Here is a 13,604-nt window from a genome sequence, read left to right on the forward strand (position 1 = left end):
TTCATTGAAAAGAAGAAAGAGTAACAGAAACAACACGGAGTTAAGCAAAGATTTAATAGTTTAACTATTCTTGTACTCTTTAATGGGCTGATACTTTTTTTGTAGCTATTGGGAAATATTTGAGTGAAGTAGACTCTTAATTAGGATTGTGGAGAATTAAGCATTTATTTTCTTTATTATTAAATATTAAATCACTTATTTCTTATTTCTTCTAAAAATTAGAAATGTAAATAAGTAAATTGTTAGCAAAAAAGAGGAATTCTTTTCCTTCTCTATAAGAATGTATTATTTCAAAAAATATACTATTTTAAACTTATTATAAAACAACATAATATAGAAACATAAATGTGGGGGTGCCTGGGTGGCTCAGTCAGTTAAGCACCTGCCTTCAGCTCAGCCCAGATTCTGGAGTTCCAGGATCAAGCTTCGCCTCATCAGGCTCCTCATTCAGCAGGGAGTCTGCTTATCCTTCTGACCTTCCCCCCCTGTGCACCCCCCCCTTGCTCTCTCACTCTCTCTCAAATAAAGAAATAAAATCTTCAAGAAAAAAAAAAGAAAAATACATAGTAAAAGAAGTAAATATAAAGCAAACATCCATGTAACCATAGATAATTTTGGCATCCCAGAAACCCTTGATACATCTCCTTTTTGTTCAGAAGTAACCAATGTCCTGACTTTTATGCTAATTATTTATATAATTCTATATAATTTTTATCATTTTTATGTGTATTTCTTAGCAACATGTTCACTTTTTTTTGTCTTAATTTTTATGGAATCACATGTATTTTTTGTAAACGATTTAATATTTTTATTGGTAATGTTTTTATTTTGGAGAAGGGTATAAAGAATTAAAGATATCAATGTAAAGTCAGAGAGGACTCTCTTTATTGTACTGGGGAGCTTAGGGACAGGAGGAGTTCTAAAACATTTAGATGTAACATTAATTAGGGTGGGATCAAGTTGCCAGGGGACAGGGTAAGTGGGAGGCTTGAAAGATGGTTAGGAAGGGACAGCATTCTTCAGGAAAGGGTATAGGCTAGGGGTGGAGGTATTACACTAATAGGAACTGTCATAATGCAGTTAGAAAACATGGGAAAACAGGTGAGTTATCTAGTGTGCACTGCTTGCAGGACCCAAAACCTGATACAGTGCTTGCATTGTGTTTCTTGGAACAAGTCTAGGGGCAGAAGCTCAGAACCCCTATCAGTAGAGATGGAGGCCACCTTGGTGCTGACGCTGCCACTGTTTAGCAGGGTGAGGAAATTCCCAGGAACATATGGCCCAGGCTTTGCAGCAACATGGAGGTCCAACTGGAGCAGCTCCCTGAATACTTTGGACCAAGTCCTTGAGAGTCACAGCTCAATGGAGTACAGCTTATAGAATGTGGCTTTGATGCTAGGCTGCCAAAGAAGTTCCAAGGATTTTACTTGTGTATGTTGAAGGTGATGAGGGTGATGTCCTTTTTGTGCTTGGTGTTCTCCTGACCTGGGTCACATCACAGCACACATTCCTGCTGGGGTCCAGCTTTTTCCAAACTCCAGCACCTCAGGGATGTGTCATCTTCCAGCAGCTGGAAGAAGTCTTTGTTCTCCATTGAGGCATGAAGAGGATGGGTCCTCTTCTAGCACCAGTGTTAGCACTCTAGTCAGCTGCAAGGTCTCCATTGCCTTGTTTAGCCATTTTTGCAGGTGTCAGCTTTGATTGCAGAGACAGAAAGATGGCTGGGGGTGGTAGAGCTGAGGTCTGGACCCTATGGCTAAACCAAGAGCTCATGTTGGATACTGACGAAAGATTAGCACCTGTGACTGCCTTCATGCTTTCCTTCAGGATTTGCTTGCCTGCCTCACCATGATCCTGATATGGCTACTGGGTGCCCAGTGGGGTATCAGGCAGCATTGGACATGGGTGGGTCAGCTGGTAGTGCCATTGTCTGGAATCATATGTATTCTTTCTTCCTTTATTTATTGTTCTGCTTTGTAGATCATTTATGTAGTTGCAGGTAATATTCATTCCTTTTCATCATTTTATGTTATTCCTTTGGAATGACTATGACAGAATTCATTCATGCTCTTGTTGGTGGATATTTGGGTTATTTCTAGTATGTGGCTATTATAAATGAAATTTCCATGAATATTCTTTTACATATCATATGTTGTTTTTTATGTGTATCAGGTAGAAAAAGTCATATATTTTCAAGTTAAAGATAATTCATTATATGGTATTTTAAATTAATTTAACTGAGTACATGAGAAATTTGTTGTATCTTGAGAATAACACATATTCAATATTGGAAAAGATTCTGAAATGATTATAATTTCTTTTACTTTAGGCCTTAAATGTAAATGTAAAGTAGCATATAGTTTGTGATAGTTTCAAAACAGTATGTATGTAGATAGATGTATAGGTATAGTAAAGAAATAGATGATAAGACTTAAGGTAGTAACTCTGTGGTTTACTTTATTAGTAAATTCATTCTGTTAACATGCCATATTTTGTATAACTCCTTCACTTTACTGATGAAGAAACTAAGGAGGGCTAGAGAGATTGAGTCACTTGGACAGGTCATTTAGCAAGTTGGAGCTAGAAACCAGATCAACCTGTCTACTTAGCAGTCACAATGTAAAGAAAACAAAGTGAAAAGTGAAATCAGGATATTTTTTTTTTAGTGTATCCAGCCATTTAAGTGGAAAATTTGCCTGACTAGCTTTCAGAAATTATCAGATATCTTTTTGACTGTTAACCAAAAATTGTCTTAGGACAGGGAATTCCATGTTTGAAGCCCCCAAAATGTTACCACACTTTATCATAGTTCATCTCCTAAAAGATGGCCATAGTATAGTCTAACCTTGGGAATTTTACTTTGAGTGATTCCTCGTTCATTAGGCATCAATAACAAATGGTATATTTCTCATCCGTTAATTTTGTGGATAATTGAGTCTTATCCTTTTATGTGCCAAAACTTGTTTTGTATGAAAATTTTTTCAAAATGTTTTTAAAATATAAAATTTACCCTTCTGTTAAACAGAACAAATGGAGTATAATTTAAGGTTATTTAAATTTTTTTGCTTGTTGTCAGAGTTGTCATAGTGAAACATCAGTCACTTGACAGAATTTAAGTGATTTCCTCAGAGACTTTTTGCTGTTCTCCTATATTGTTCTCAACTGATAAGTTTTGTGTCCTGGGACCTTGTGATGTGTGGTGTTTGTTTTGTTTTGATTTACTTTTGTTGTCTTTTGCTGTCAGTGCGTTCTATTGACTCTAATATTAAAATCAGCATTTGCCTAACATACATTGTTTAGGTGAGAGCTTAAGTGTGGTTCTGCGCCATCTACTGACTAAGGGCACAGAAGGTGTGGCAGGTTTTAAAAATTGACTGTGGGTTCATCAACTAAGCTAACCACTTTGTTTCAGAGGACTGAGATTATCTGACTGCTGATTTCTGAATAATTGAGATGCAGCATAGATCGCATATACCAGTGCATCCTCATTTGGGTAATAAAAATTATCATGCACAGATTTTCTTACAAAACAACGATATTAAAACTGGAGTCGCTTAAGGATTTCTTCAATGGGAAGTCCAATTGACAAAAGTGGGTATTTTCTAATTATAAAACAGTTGATAGGATTGGCATTGAAATTAAAAAAAATGTATTAGGTGACACAGCCATTTGAGAATGGCAGTCATAAAAATTAAACCACCTTTGAAATGATAGCTTTTTCAAGGACAATATAGAAGTAACACAGATTTGGTTTCAGGAAAACTATTCATTTCAAAGTGAAATGCATTTGATTACTTATGCAATTATAAACTACTGAATGTGAATTTAAAAAATACTAGGGTAGGAGAGTATATTTGTTTTTATTTGTTTTTATTTTTATTTTTTTAAAGAGTTTATTATTCATGAGAGACACAAAGAAAGAGAGAGAGGCAGAGACACAGGCAGAAGGAGAAGAAGCAGGCTCTACTCAGGGAGCCCGACATGGGACTCGATCCCGGGACTTCCAGGATCACACCCTGGACCGAAGGCAGCACTAAACTGCTGAGCCACCCAGGCTGCCCTATATTTGTTTTTAGATCAGAGGAAGGATAGATATAATTGCTATCCCAGTACATCATTATAATTTCCTATGTCAGTGAGGTTTTTGAAAAATCCTTTGTTTTTAAACTTACTATGTGAACAGATTTTACATGTGTAATTGGGGTAAAACAAACAGTTTTATGTAGTTTTTTTTGCAATAAGAACATCTTTGGGAATTGCCTTATGAATAAAATATCTTAGAGGCCCAAAGAGAGAAATAGCTTTTCCTAGGATACATTGAGATGTTTCAGTAGTGGAAGTGTAAAATGACACAACCCCCATAGAAAACAACAAATTGGCAATTTCTAGAAAAAGACCAATGCATTTACACATTTGTCTTTATACTAATTCCAGAAATTTATTACAGATATGCTTGTGTACTCATGTAATAACTTATATATAGGAGTTTCTGCTATAGCATTTTTACAGTAGCCAAAGATTGGAAACACCCCTAATGTTTATCATTAGGGTGCTGGTTAAATGAACTGTGGCATATCTATACAATGAAATATTCTACAGCTATGAAAAGAGAGAGGATATTTTCTTTCTTTTTCTTTTTTTAAGATTTTATTTATTTAATCATGAGAAACAGAGAGAGAGAGGCACAGGCACAAGCAGAGGGAGAAACAGGCTCCATGCACAGAGCCCAATGTGGGAGTCGATCCCAGGCCTCCAGGATCACATGCCCGGCTGAGGGCGGCGCTAAACCGCTGAGCCACTGGGGTTGCCTAAGAGGATATTTTCTGAATGCAGATTTAGAAAGTTTTGAAACATACATTGCTATTTTAAAAGAGCAAAGTTCAGGGGTGTCTGGCTGGCTCAGTCAGTAGAGTGTGCTACTTTTGATTTTAGGATGCTGAGTTCAAGCCCCATTTTGGGTGTAGAAATTACTTAAAAATAAAATCTTTAAAAGGGCAGAGTTCATTGTTTAGTAAACTACTTATTGCTTAAAGGGGAAGGAAATAAAAATATATATTCATATTTGCTTATGTTTGCAAAAATAAAATTTGAAAGGTTATACAAAATCTCAATCGTGTGTGGATGGATAGGGAAAATGAAGTAGATGGGACTTTTAACTGTATATCATGTAGACTGTTTAATTTTTGAATATATTAATGTGTTACTTATTAAAAATAGTTTTGTTTCATTTGTAAATCAAATGAGAGGGAAAGGGGTAAGTCTGTTATATTTGCCACAAAATTAGCTAATTTAACTCCTTTATCCCCAGAGCCCGTTAGTTAGCACTGAATTAATATTTGTTATAGAAATGAAAAATGAATCCTATAATCTTTAGATGACCTCTTTTAGCTTATTTCTTAGAGTATTTTTTCCATATGAGAAAAACAGTTTTGTAGATTATGTGTTGATTCCAGTATAGAAATAAAGGAAAATATTTAAGTGGGAAGTAATGAGATAAATCGTTTAGCTTATCATACTATTGTGAAATTTCACTTTATTTGTATGATACTGATATTAAAGAATTAATTATATTTTCTTTAACTTCATTGAAAACTAAAACAAGATTTTTCAAGAGATTGCTTAAATTAGGTAATAAGCATTCATAATTAACAAAAGTTTATGAAATTTGAAGGCAGGGGGAAAACAGTAAACATATGTATTCTTTATCCTGCTTTGTCTTCTGTGTTACTTTATTTTCTCATATAAGGGCAAATGTTCAGTACTGAGATTGTTTTAGCTCCATTATTATAAAAGCAGCAGCAGCAGTAACTCCTGACAAAAAGGCTAGATACCTTTGAAAATATGGTATTAGAGGTTGGGGGTTGGGGAAGATAATAGGGTGAGTGGCTTTTCCTTTTCCATTTAAAAGAGTCCAGGAATTTGTCTCAGCTATTGAGTTGAAAGTTTGATTATTCAAATAAGTAGTTTAAGAATGCTTAGTTTTCACCTTTTAGATTTTATATACATCAGTTTCTAAATTTCTTATAAGGTTTTTGAGTATGTTTGTATACTGTATTAGTGTGTAAAACTGCCTTTTTAAAGAAAGCTATATATATATATATATATATATATATATATATATATATGGAAAAGTAGATGGCTTAGTGAATTTTCTAGAAGCCAAATACACCCATGTAACCACACCCAGATAAAGAAAATATGATGTATGTGTTTTGTGTTACATATATAGGATCATACAATAGAATTTTTTTTATGTTTGGTTTCCTTTATTTGCTATTACGTCTTGAGATTCATCTGCATTGTTGCATGTTGTTTTGGTTGGTTCATTTTCATTGTTCCAGTCCTTTGTATGACTGTATCACAACTATTTTTTTTATGCATTCTGTTAATGGACATTTGGGTGGTTTTCCATATAATGCTACTATAAACATTCTAATACATATTTCTAGATTAATATGTTTGCATATTCTTTTGTGGATGTCTGTCAGTAGAGTAGTGGTTAAATGAACTATGGCATATCTATACAATGAAATACTCTACAGCTATAAAAAAGAAAAGATGTTCTCTAAATATGTTATATTTGAAAATTATTTTTAGAAACTTTTAAAAAATCATTTTGATTTTAAGTAGGATATTTTGTTAGCATCTATTTGTGTACAAGTTATGAATATTCATAAGACTTTCAGTGATACTTTTATTCAGAGATATTTTAGATGTATGTTCTGATTATGTGCTATTATTGCAGAAAAGTGTCTTTATGTGCTCTAGTATATTTTTATCTTGTCAATGATATATATTATAAACTTCCTGTTTATTAATTTTGGATTTATATTTCATAATGAGAGTAATTGCCTATTTAAAAATATATTTTGTCTTTGATCACAGTGCTGAAATGAAAGAAAGGCGATTATACTTAACTCTTAACTAAGCACTTAGATATTTTTCACTTGTCATTACATTTCTTAGTTTAAAGCATCAAATTAAATATTATTTTATCCTGGCTTTTATTTTAATTCATGCATTTAAAAACTGAAATTCAGATAAAAGATAGTTTCAAAATAAATTCAGTATATTATTTATGAGTGGAGCAACACATTAGCATTGGGTTCACAATAGATCATATCGCTTTTATTCCATCTTACAAGCTTAGCAGCACAAACAGAATAATCAACATATTATTTGGCTGTCATCTGCTGAACAGAAACCAGAGATCACAAGGAGGTTTTCCCTAGCTGTGGTGATGGCCTTTTTGTTCCAAGCCCCCATCTGGGAGGGCCATGGTGTGTTATCATATGGAACGCGGGGTTTTCTGTAATCTGCTTAGCTGCACTGCAGTTTGAATCTTCATTCCATGTTTGTGTAATTTATAATTTTAATGAGACCACGGCTCTTGTGGGCTTTGAAATATATTAAAAGCTCTTTTGTGCATATGCTTTTGTTCTTGCTTAATAGGCTCAGTGTATTTAAAACTGATGAATTTTTATTCATGAATTTGGATGTCTGGGGATTAACTTAGACTGAATATCATTACACTCATATAGTGATGCTTAGAAAGTTTTTTTATTGTTATTATTTTGTTTTTATGTGTGTCTCTGTGTCTATGTGTCTCGGTGATGATACTTGTTACCAGAAAAGGAAAGAACTTACATAATTTTAAAAGGCTAGGAAAAAGAAACATGGCTAGATCATAAAGAATTGATTTAGATTTTTATCCATCTTATTTATTGATACTCATAATTCATCATTAGTCTTAGTATTTTAGATAAATATTATAAAGGAATAATTATGAAAAGCAACTTTTCAATGAGTTAATACCTATATACTATTGTTTACATTGAAATAATATTCCAGTGTGTGACAAAGATAGACTTTGTATTTTAATTGTATGACATCAATTGTCTAGTCATACTAAATCTGCCATTAACTTTCTTGAACTAAATTAGGTATATGTTTTATATTTTAACTATTTATAGTTTTCTTTCTGTTAAACCCTTTTTATTAATGAATTTTTTAACCTACAATGATGGATATAATGAAAAGAATAATGGAAAAGTGAATTTCTAATAATTTATGAAATTGACCTTTTTTATTTTGCTAAAATACTGAAATACATTAAATTAAATGCTTCAAATCTGTACAGTTATTACTTGTATTTTTAAAATTTGAATATAAATAATTATATAGCACCTTAGAAAAAAATCATGGCCTTTTCTGATCTAGAAATGTTTTTTGAAGTTGCTGTCTATTGGATTCAATTAATGGTGACATATAGACCTAACTAGTCTTTAGTGAAGTTGCCCAAGATGTTTTTTCGTAAAATTCTATGCTTACAAGACTAAATAAAGCATTTTTGTAACTATAAAATATTGTTTTCTGGTACATAATGATCAGCAGCTTGGTTGGTCCCTTCTCCCCCATTACCCTTAAGGTAGAGATATGAAATACAGGTGGAAATGACAGCATTTTGTTCTTTTCTAAGCTTATGTATCAGATTTGGCATTGGAATGTTTGTTCTTCCATGATAACCCTCTGCTTTAGTATTTTTTTTTAGTTACGCAATTTCACAATTTAGGGTTATTGAAAATTTATGATCTGCTAATGCAATGCTGTTCAATTGATATGTAATGCAAGCCATTTATGTATTTTATTTAATCCATTATATCTGAAATATCATCTTTTCAACATGTAATCAATATAAAATATTTTATTATTTTTTGTTTTTATGTCCTCAAAGTCCAGTGTATATTTTATACTTAAAATGTATCTCAGTTTGGACTAGTCACATTTCCAGTGTTCAGTATCCATATGTAGCTAATGTCTACCTTATTGAACAGTGTAGCTCTAAAGTACTGCATATAAATATCATAACAAAATATTTTTTGCATTCCTCATTACTTTTCTAGTAATATCCTATTTAGGATGACCAAAGAATATTCACAGGCTGTCCTTGAAATTACATACAGTGTTTTCTATAGCTCTCTGACTGATACTAATGGTATATATCTGCCTGATTAATACACAAAATCATAATTATGTCCTCTGACTCCTGACTACTTAGATATTGTAATAGATATGCTTAAATATATTGTGATGATAAGGAAATAATGGTTAATATAATGGATGTAGTATGCTCCTCAACAGTTGTGGGCAAATCAAAGTTGTCAAATATATTTCAAGCATACCAGGGATCTTAGTTTTATAAGAATCCCATTGCATGCATGTCTTAATGCTTTTTTTTTTTTTTTTTAACTAAAATTGAGAACTCCTCTTCTCATTGTAAAAATTTTTTGCATTGGTGTTTGTGTGATTGTATCTCTTTTCATATAAGTTTGCTTAGAGTTCATTTAGCTTTAAACTTCTTGACAGGAAAAAACTGAACATAAAGTTCTCTAGGATTCCATACATTTTAAATGTTCTGTATATATTCAAATATAAGTAGAGGGAACTTCACTAAATACTTTAAAAAGATGTAGTTAAAGAACTATAAAACCTTGAATTACAATTGAATTGATTCAAATATTTCAAAATATAAAATGATCAAGATGATGTGTATAAAATACTGCTACTGCACCCACTTATGTGTAATTAACCTTGCTCAAGTATGGTTTCAAGAGAAAATCGTTATGTTATGAGATCTCTGAATTTTTCACATTTTGAAAATTTTAACACTTTAGGATTTTGAGGGAAATGAACTAATTTTTATGTAATCTAACTTTTATGTAGATATTGCGTAATGCCTGTTGTATTCTTTTACTCACTTAAATTTTTATTGACTACTCTGTGACTTCTGTGTTTAAAGTATTGACACAAAATGTTAAACTATTCTTTAAACAATACCTCTAGTTTCTTGGAGATGATAAATCCATCCATTGATTTCCTAATTTTATTATGTACACAGTCAATTGTAATCCAAGATTACAGCAAACAAGATGTTAATTTCGAGCCATAATCTATGTACATTTCAATTACAGAGCATGATTGTTATAGAACCACAGAATAAAAAGGAATAACATTTGTGCTATCCTCACAGGAGCTGTCAATAAAAGATGTAATAGGGGATTTAGGAATCTGGAAATGGCCAACTAATTTATGTGAATCTATTTTATTTCAGCTAGAAAGACCAAGCTCTTTTTCGTCTGCACTGCATATTGCAGAGCACAGGCTGTCTATAGAAAACCAGGCGGCTGCATATGGATAGTCCCTTGATATCATTCACTTGCTGTGTAATCTTATTATGCAAAGTTCTAATCTTCACCTAGAATGAATGCCTCTGGGTCAGAATATAGTCATATCAGGGTTTTTGAGGTCATGTTTTGTGATCCTTAGCTTATTCTTCTAAGTAGAGCTGGGATTTAAAGGGTATTCCCCAGACGCTAGCAGAGATAGACAGCAGAACCTGCTGCCTTTTTGGAAGACAAGACCAACATGAGGTCCCTGGTAGGATTAAACTTGATTTGTAGCTGTAGGATTTTTTAACAGATGTATTATTGGACAGGGAATAGGGGGCCACCAGCACAGCAAAATTGAATCACGACTGGCATTCTCAGGGAGTTTGCTGCCTTCTAAAACAGCAGCTGCATGTGGATTTGACTTCTTTCAGGTGAAGCGACTTCCAGTCATTTGGAAAGGATGGGATGAAAAGGAACCTTGGTGATAATTTTGATGTCTGCAAGATTTAGTACCAGTGTAATGGGATTATCGGTAACACCTTCACTGCAGAAAAAGCCACCTGGCGCTATAACTGGCAGCAACTGAGAACTAATCCTTTCCCATCTCTTGGATGTCATTCATGAAGCTCAAAGCGATTTCTACCCCGCTAACTGTGATTAATTTTATAAACAACAACAACAAAAAATCAGGTGATCAAGGCAAAGAATATGCTTTTTATTAATTATTTTTAATATTTATCCTAATTATAATCCATATGACTTATAAATTATGTAAGACATACATAAACTATGTTAAGACTTAAAATTTATTAAAATATTCAAATAAAAAAGTTGGTTTTTAATGTCTTTTATACTTTTTCCAGTTAAATGACAATGTATTTACTATTTATAAAGTATTATTTTTGAGATTAAATATTATTTAAATACTTTTTCTTTTAGATATAAGGTCATTATCAATAAATTAATCAAAATGTCTGTAAGTGTAAGGAACTGAAATAACTTGTTTTGTCATACATTTTACCTGTTTCTGACTGCTTTGATTGTTGCTGATTAAATGTTTTTTTAGTGAGTAAAATCTTTAATGATATAAAAATATATAGACATATTTTTGATAATTAATGTAACGTTAGCTCAAACTGATGAAAAGAGCTTTTAGTGTAAGTGTATGGTCTTGATAGATAAAAGTCCTAAAATAGTTAATATTAATACTGAATTGATGATTTTTTAAAATCAGAAATTCTTAGTGAAAGTTTTCCTTCAGCAAGTAAAGGTTTAGTTGTTAATTGCTCTAGAATCATGTATTAGTTAATTAAGGTTTTTTTTAAGCATTTTATTTCAACTAAAAACTTTATCAAGTATTTTGTTTAGAGGTGTTAATTATTTTTATATTCTTCTCCTACATGGTCCAGAATAAACTGAAGGAAAATGAAGTGAAATTATCCCATCAGTCACCCAAACAGTATGCAACATAACTGCCAAGACTAGAAAAGATAATTAGTGTTGTCAGTGTTATGATCCTAGAGTACTTACTTTTAAAATATTTATTCATAGAACTTGATTTTTATCTTGTTGGTTTAGTAGCTTTATATTTAAAAATAGATTATAAAACCTTAATCTTAATGTTTTTAAACTTCAAATTTTAACTATAGGTGAATAAAATAATTTGTGCAATTATAAGAATTATTAAAATGTAATCATCCATTATACACAATGCATTGATTTACTTGTAGCCTCTGTTTATGTATAGTACCTTTTATTCTTCTATATAGATGTTTATCAGAAAAAACAGTAAATATAAGAAATTTATGTAGAGATCTTTGGTCAAACCTACCTAGCAAACTTGTCATTATTAATGGATTTTGTTTTAACTGGTTCCAAGCTATTATATTCCAAAATGTGTTTCTTCATTTGTTGTCACATTTTAAATGAATGGGTGAGAAAGCTTAACAGTATGCTTACTGAACTGTATTATGTTAGCTTGTAAAGGATTTCTTTAGCCTTCTATTTATATTTTTACTTTTTTATTTATATTTTTACTGTTTGAAATTGTGTTCATTTAAAATTCTGTCACAATGAATAGATCTATCCATGAAATAAGTGGACTAAATTCCTTTTATCTTTATAATATAATCACTTGTATTTTAAATATAAAATTTTTGGTTTATGTGTAATTTCAGATTATTTTGCCAGGTAGTGTATTGTCTCAGGGTAACTTTTTCTGGTAGTTAATAGTATTTTATAATTATTTCCTAAAAGTAACTTTCAAAATAATTTGTCTCAAAGCTTTATTAAACATAGTCAATATTTACTTTTCTGCTTTTTATTCAGCTGTTTATTGAATGGCTCTTGAGAGTTAGTTTTATTCCTTCTCCATCTTAGGCATTATTTGATTAGAGATGGTTATTTCCTTTCAAAAGCCCCAAATTCATCTTAATTAAATTCACTATAAACATATAAAGTCTTCTCAATGATGTACATTATTTTCAGGTAGATTGAAGATTAATTTAATACTGTATTGATAACTTATGAGAAATGTAACTCATCTTTGAAAGCTACAGATACTAAATTTATTGGCACAGTGACTAATGACATCAAGAAGGTGAAGGGAGGTGATTTTAGAGATAAGAGAAAGAGAGATAGACTGAGAGAAATAAGAAATTTTTAAAAAGGAGTTAAGTCAGATGTACAAAAGCAGTATGGGAATAAGGAATTCTTGATTATTTGAGATTCTGAATTTTTTTTTGACAACTAATAAGACTCTGTCTTTCTTAAGGGTCATACATGAACTGTATACTGGCACAGTGACAGCTAGTCTGTGATAAAGCTAAATGATACTCTTGCATCTGAATGAATACCCTTCAACTATTGCACATACAACTTGTATATTGTTCTGAAATCAGTGGATCATATAGAGTCATTGGAGGATTATTGGTGAATGAATGAGATAGTTTTACTCTTTGAAAACTGTTTTTTGTTTGTTTTTTAGATTTTATTTATTTATTCATGAGAGACACAGAGAGAGAGAGAGAGAGAGAGAGAGAGAGAGGGAGGGAGGGGAGGGAGAGGGAGAGGGGCAGACACAGGCAGAGGGAGAAGCAGGCTCCCTGCCAGGAGCCCAACGTGGGACTCGATCCTGGGTCTCCAGGATCACGCCCTGGGCTGAAGGTGGCGCTAAACCGCTGAGCCACCCGGGCTGCCCTGAAAGCTGTTTTTGTATGAGAAGTGTTAACTATTTATGGTTTATAAACATAAAATGAGTTTTGATTTTACAAAAAGTACACTTCAGAAAATAACACTTGATTAAAAAAAAATCATTGAAATGTTAGCATGATAAAGTTTATCTGATGATGAAATTTAGAGTTCTCCCAAAGTTAGCATTCAGTTTAAAAATAATGGATGGTTGAATTTTGTCAAATTTCAAAAAATGCTGAGTGT

The 13,604-nt window shown here is 32.1% G+C and overlaps 1 protein-coding gene across 7 annotated transcripts in view; it reads left to right on the forward strand.

Annotated features, from left to right (window-relative positions):
• The window catches only part of IMMP1L (inner mitochondrial membrane peptidase subunit 1), an 82,778-nt gene that overhangs the window by 21,647 nt on the left and 47,527 nt on the right, over window positions 1-13,604 (forward strand). For 3 of the 7 annotated variants that reach the window (XM_038563123.1, XM_038563124.1, XM_038563125.1), the window contains exon 3: window positions 10,601-10,859. The exons of the other annotated variants lie outside the window; for them this stretch is intronic. In XM_038563123.1, the coding sequence (XP_038419051.1) occupies window positions 10,781-10,859 (79 nt within the window). In that variant the 5' untranslated portion in view covers window positions 10,601-10,780. The remainder of the gene's footprint in view (window positions 1-10,600; window positions 10,860-13,604) is intronic. 7 annotated transcript variants of the gene reach the window in all.

This window comes from Canis lupus, chromosome 18, assembly GCF_011100685.1.
Source record: "Canis lupus familiaris isolate Mischka breed German Shepherd chromosome 18, alternate assembly UU_Cfam_GSD_1.0, whole genome shotgun sequence".
Lineage (NCBI taxonomy): Eukaryota > Metazoa > Chordata > Mammalia > Carnivora > Canidae > Canis > Canis lupus.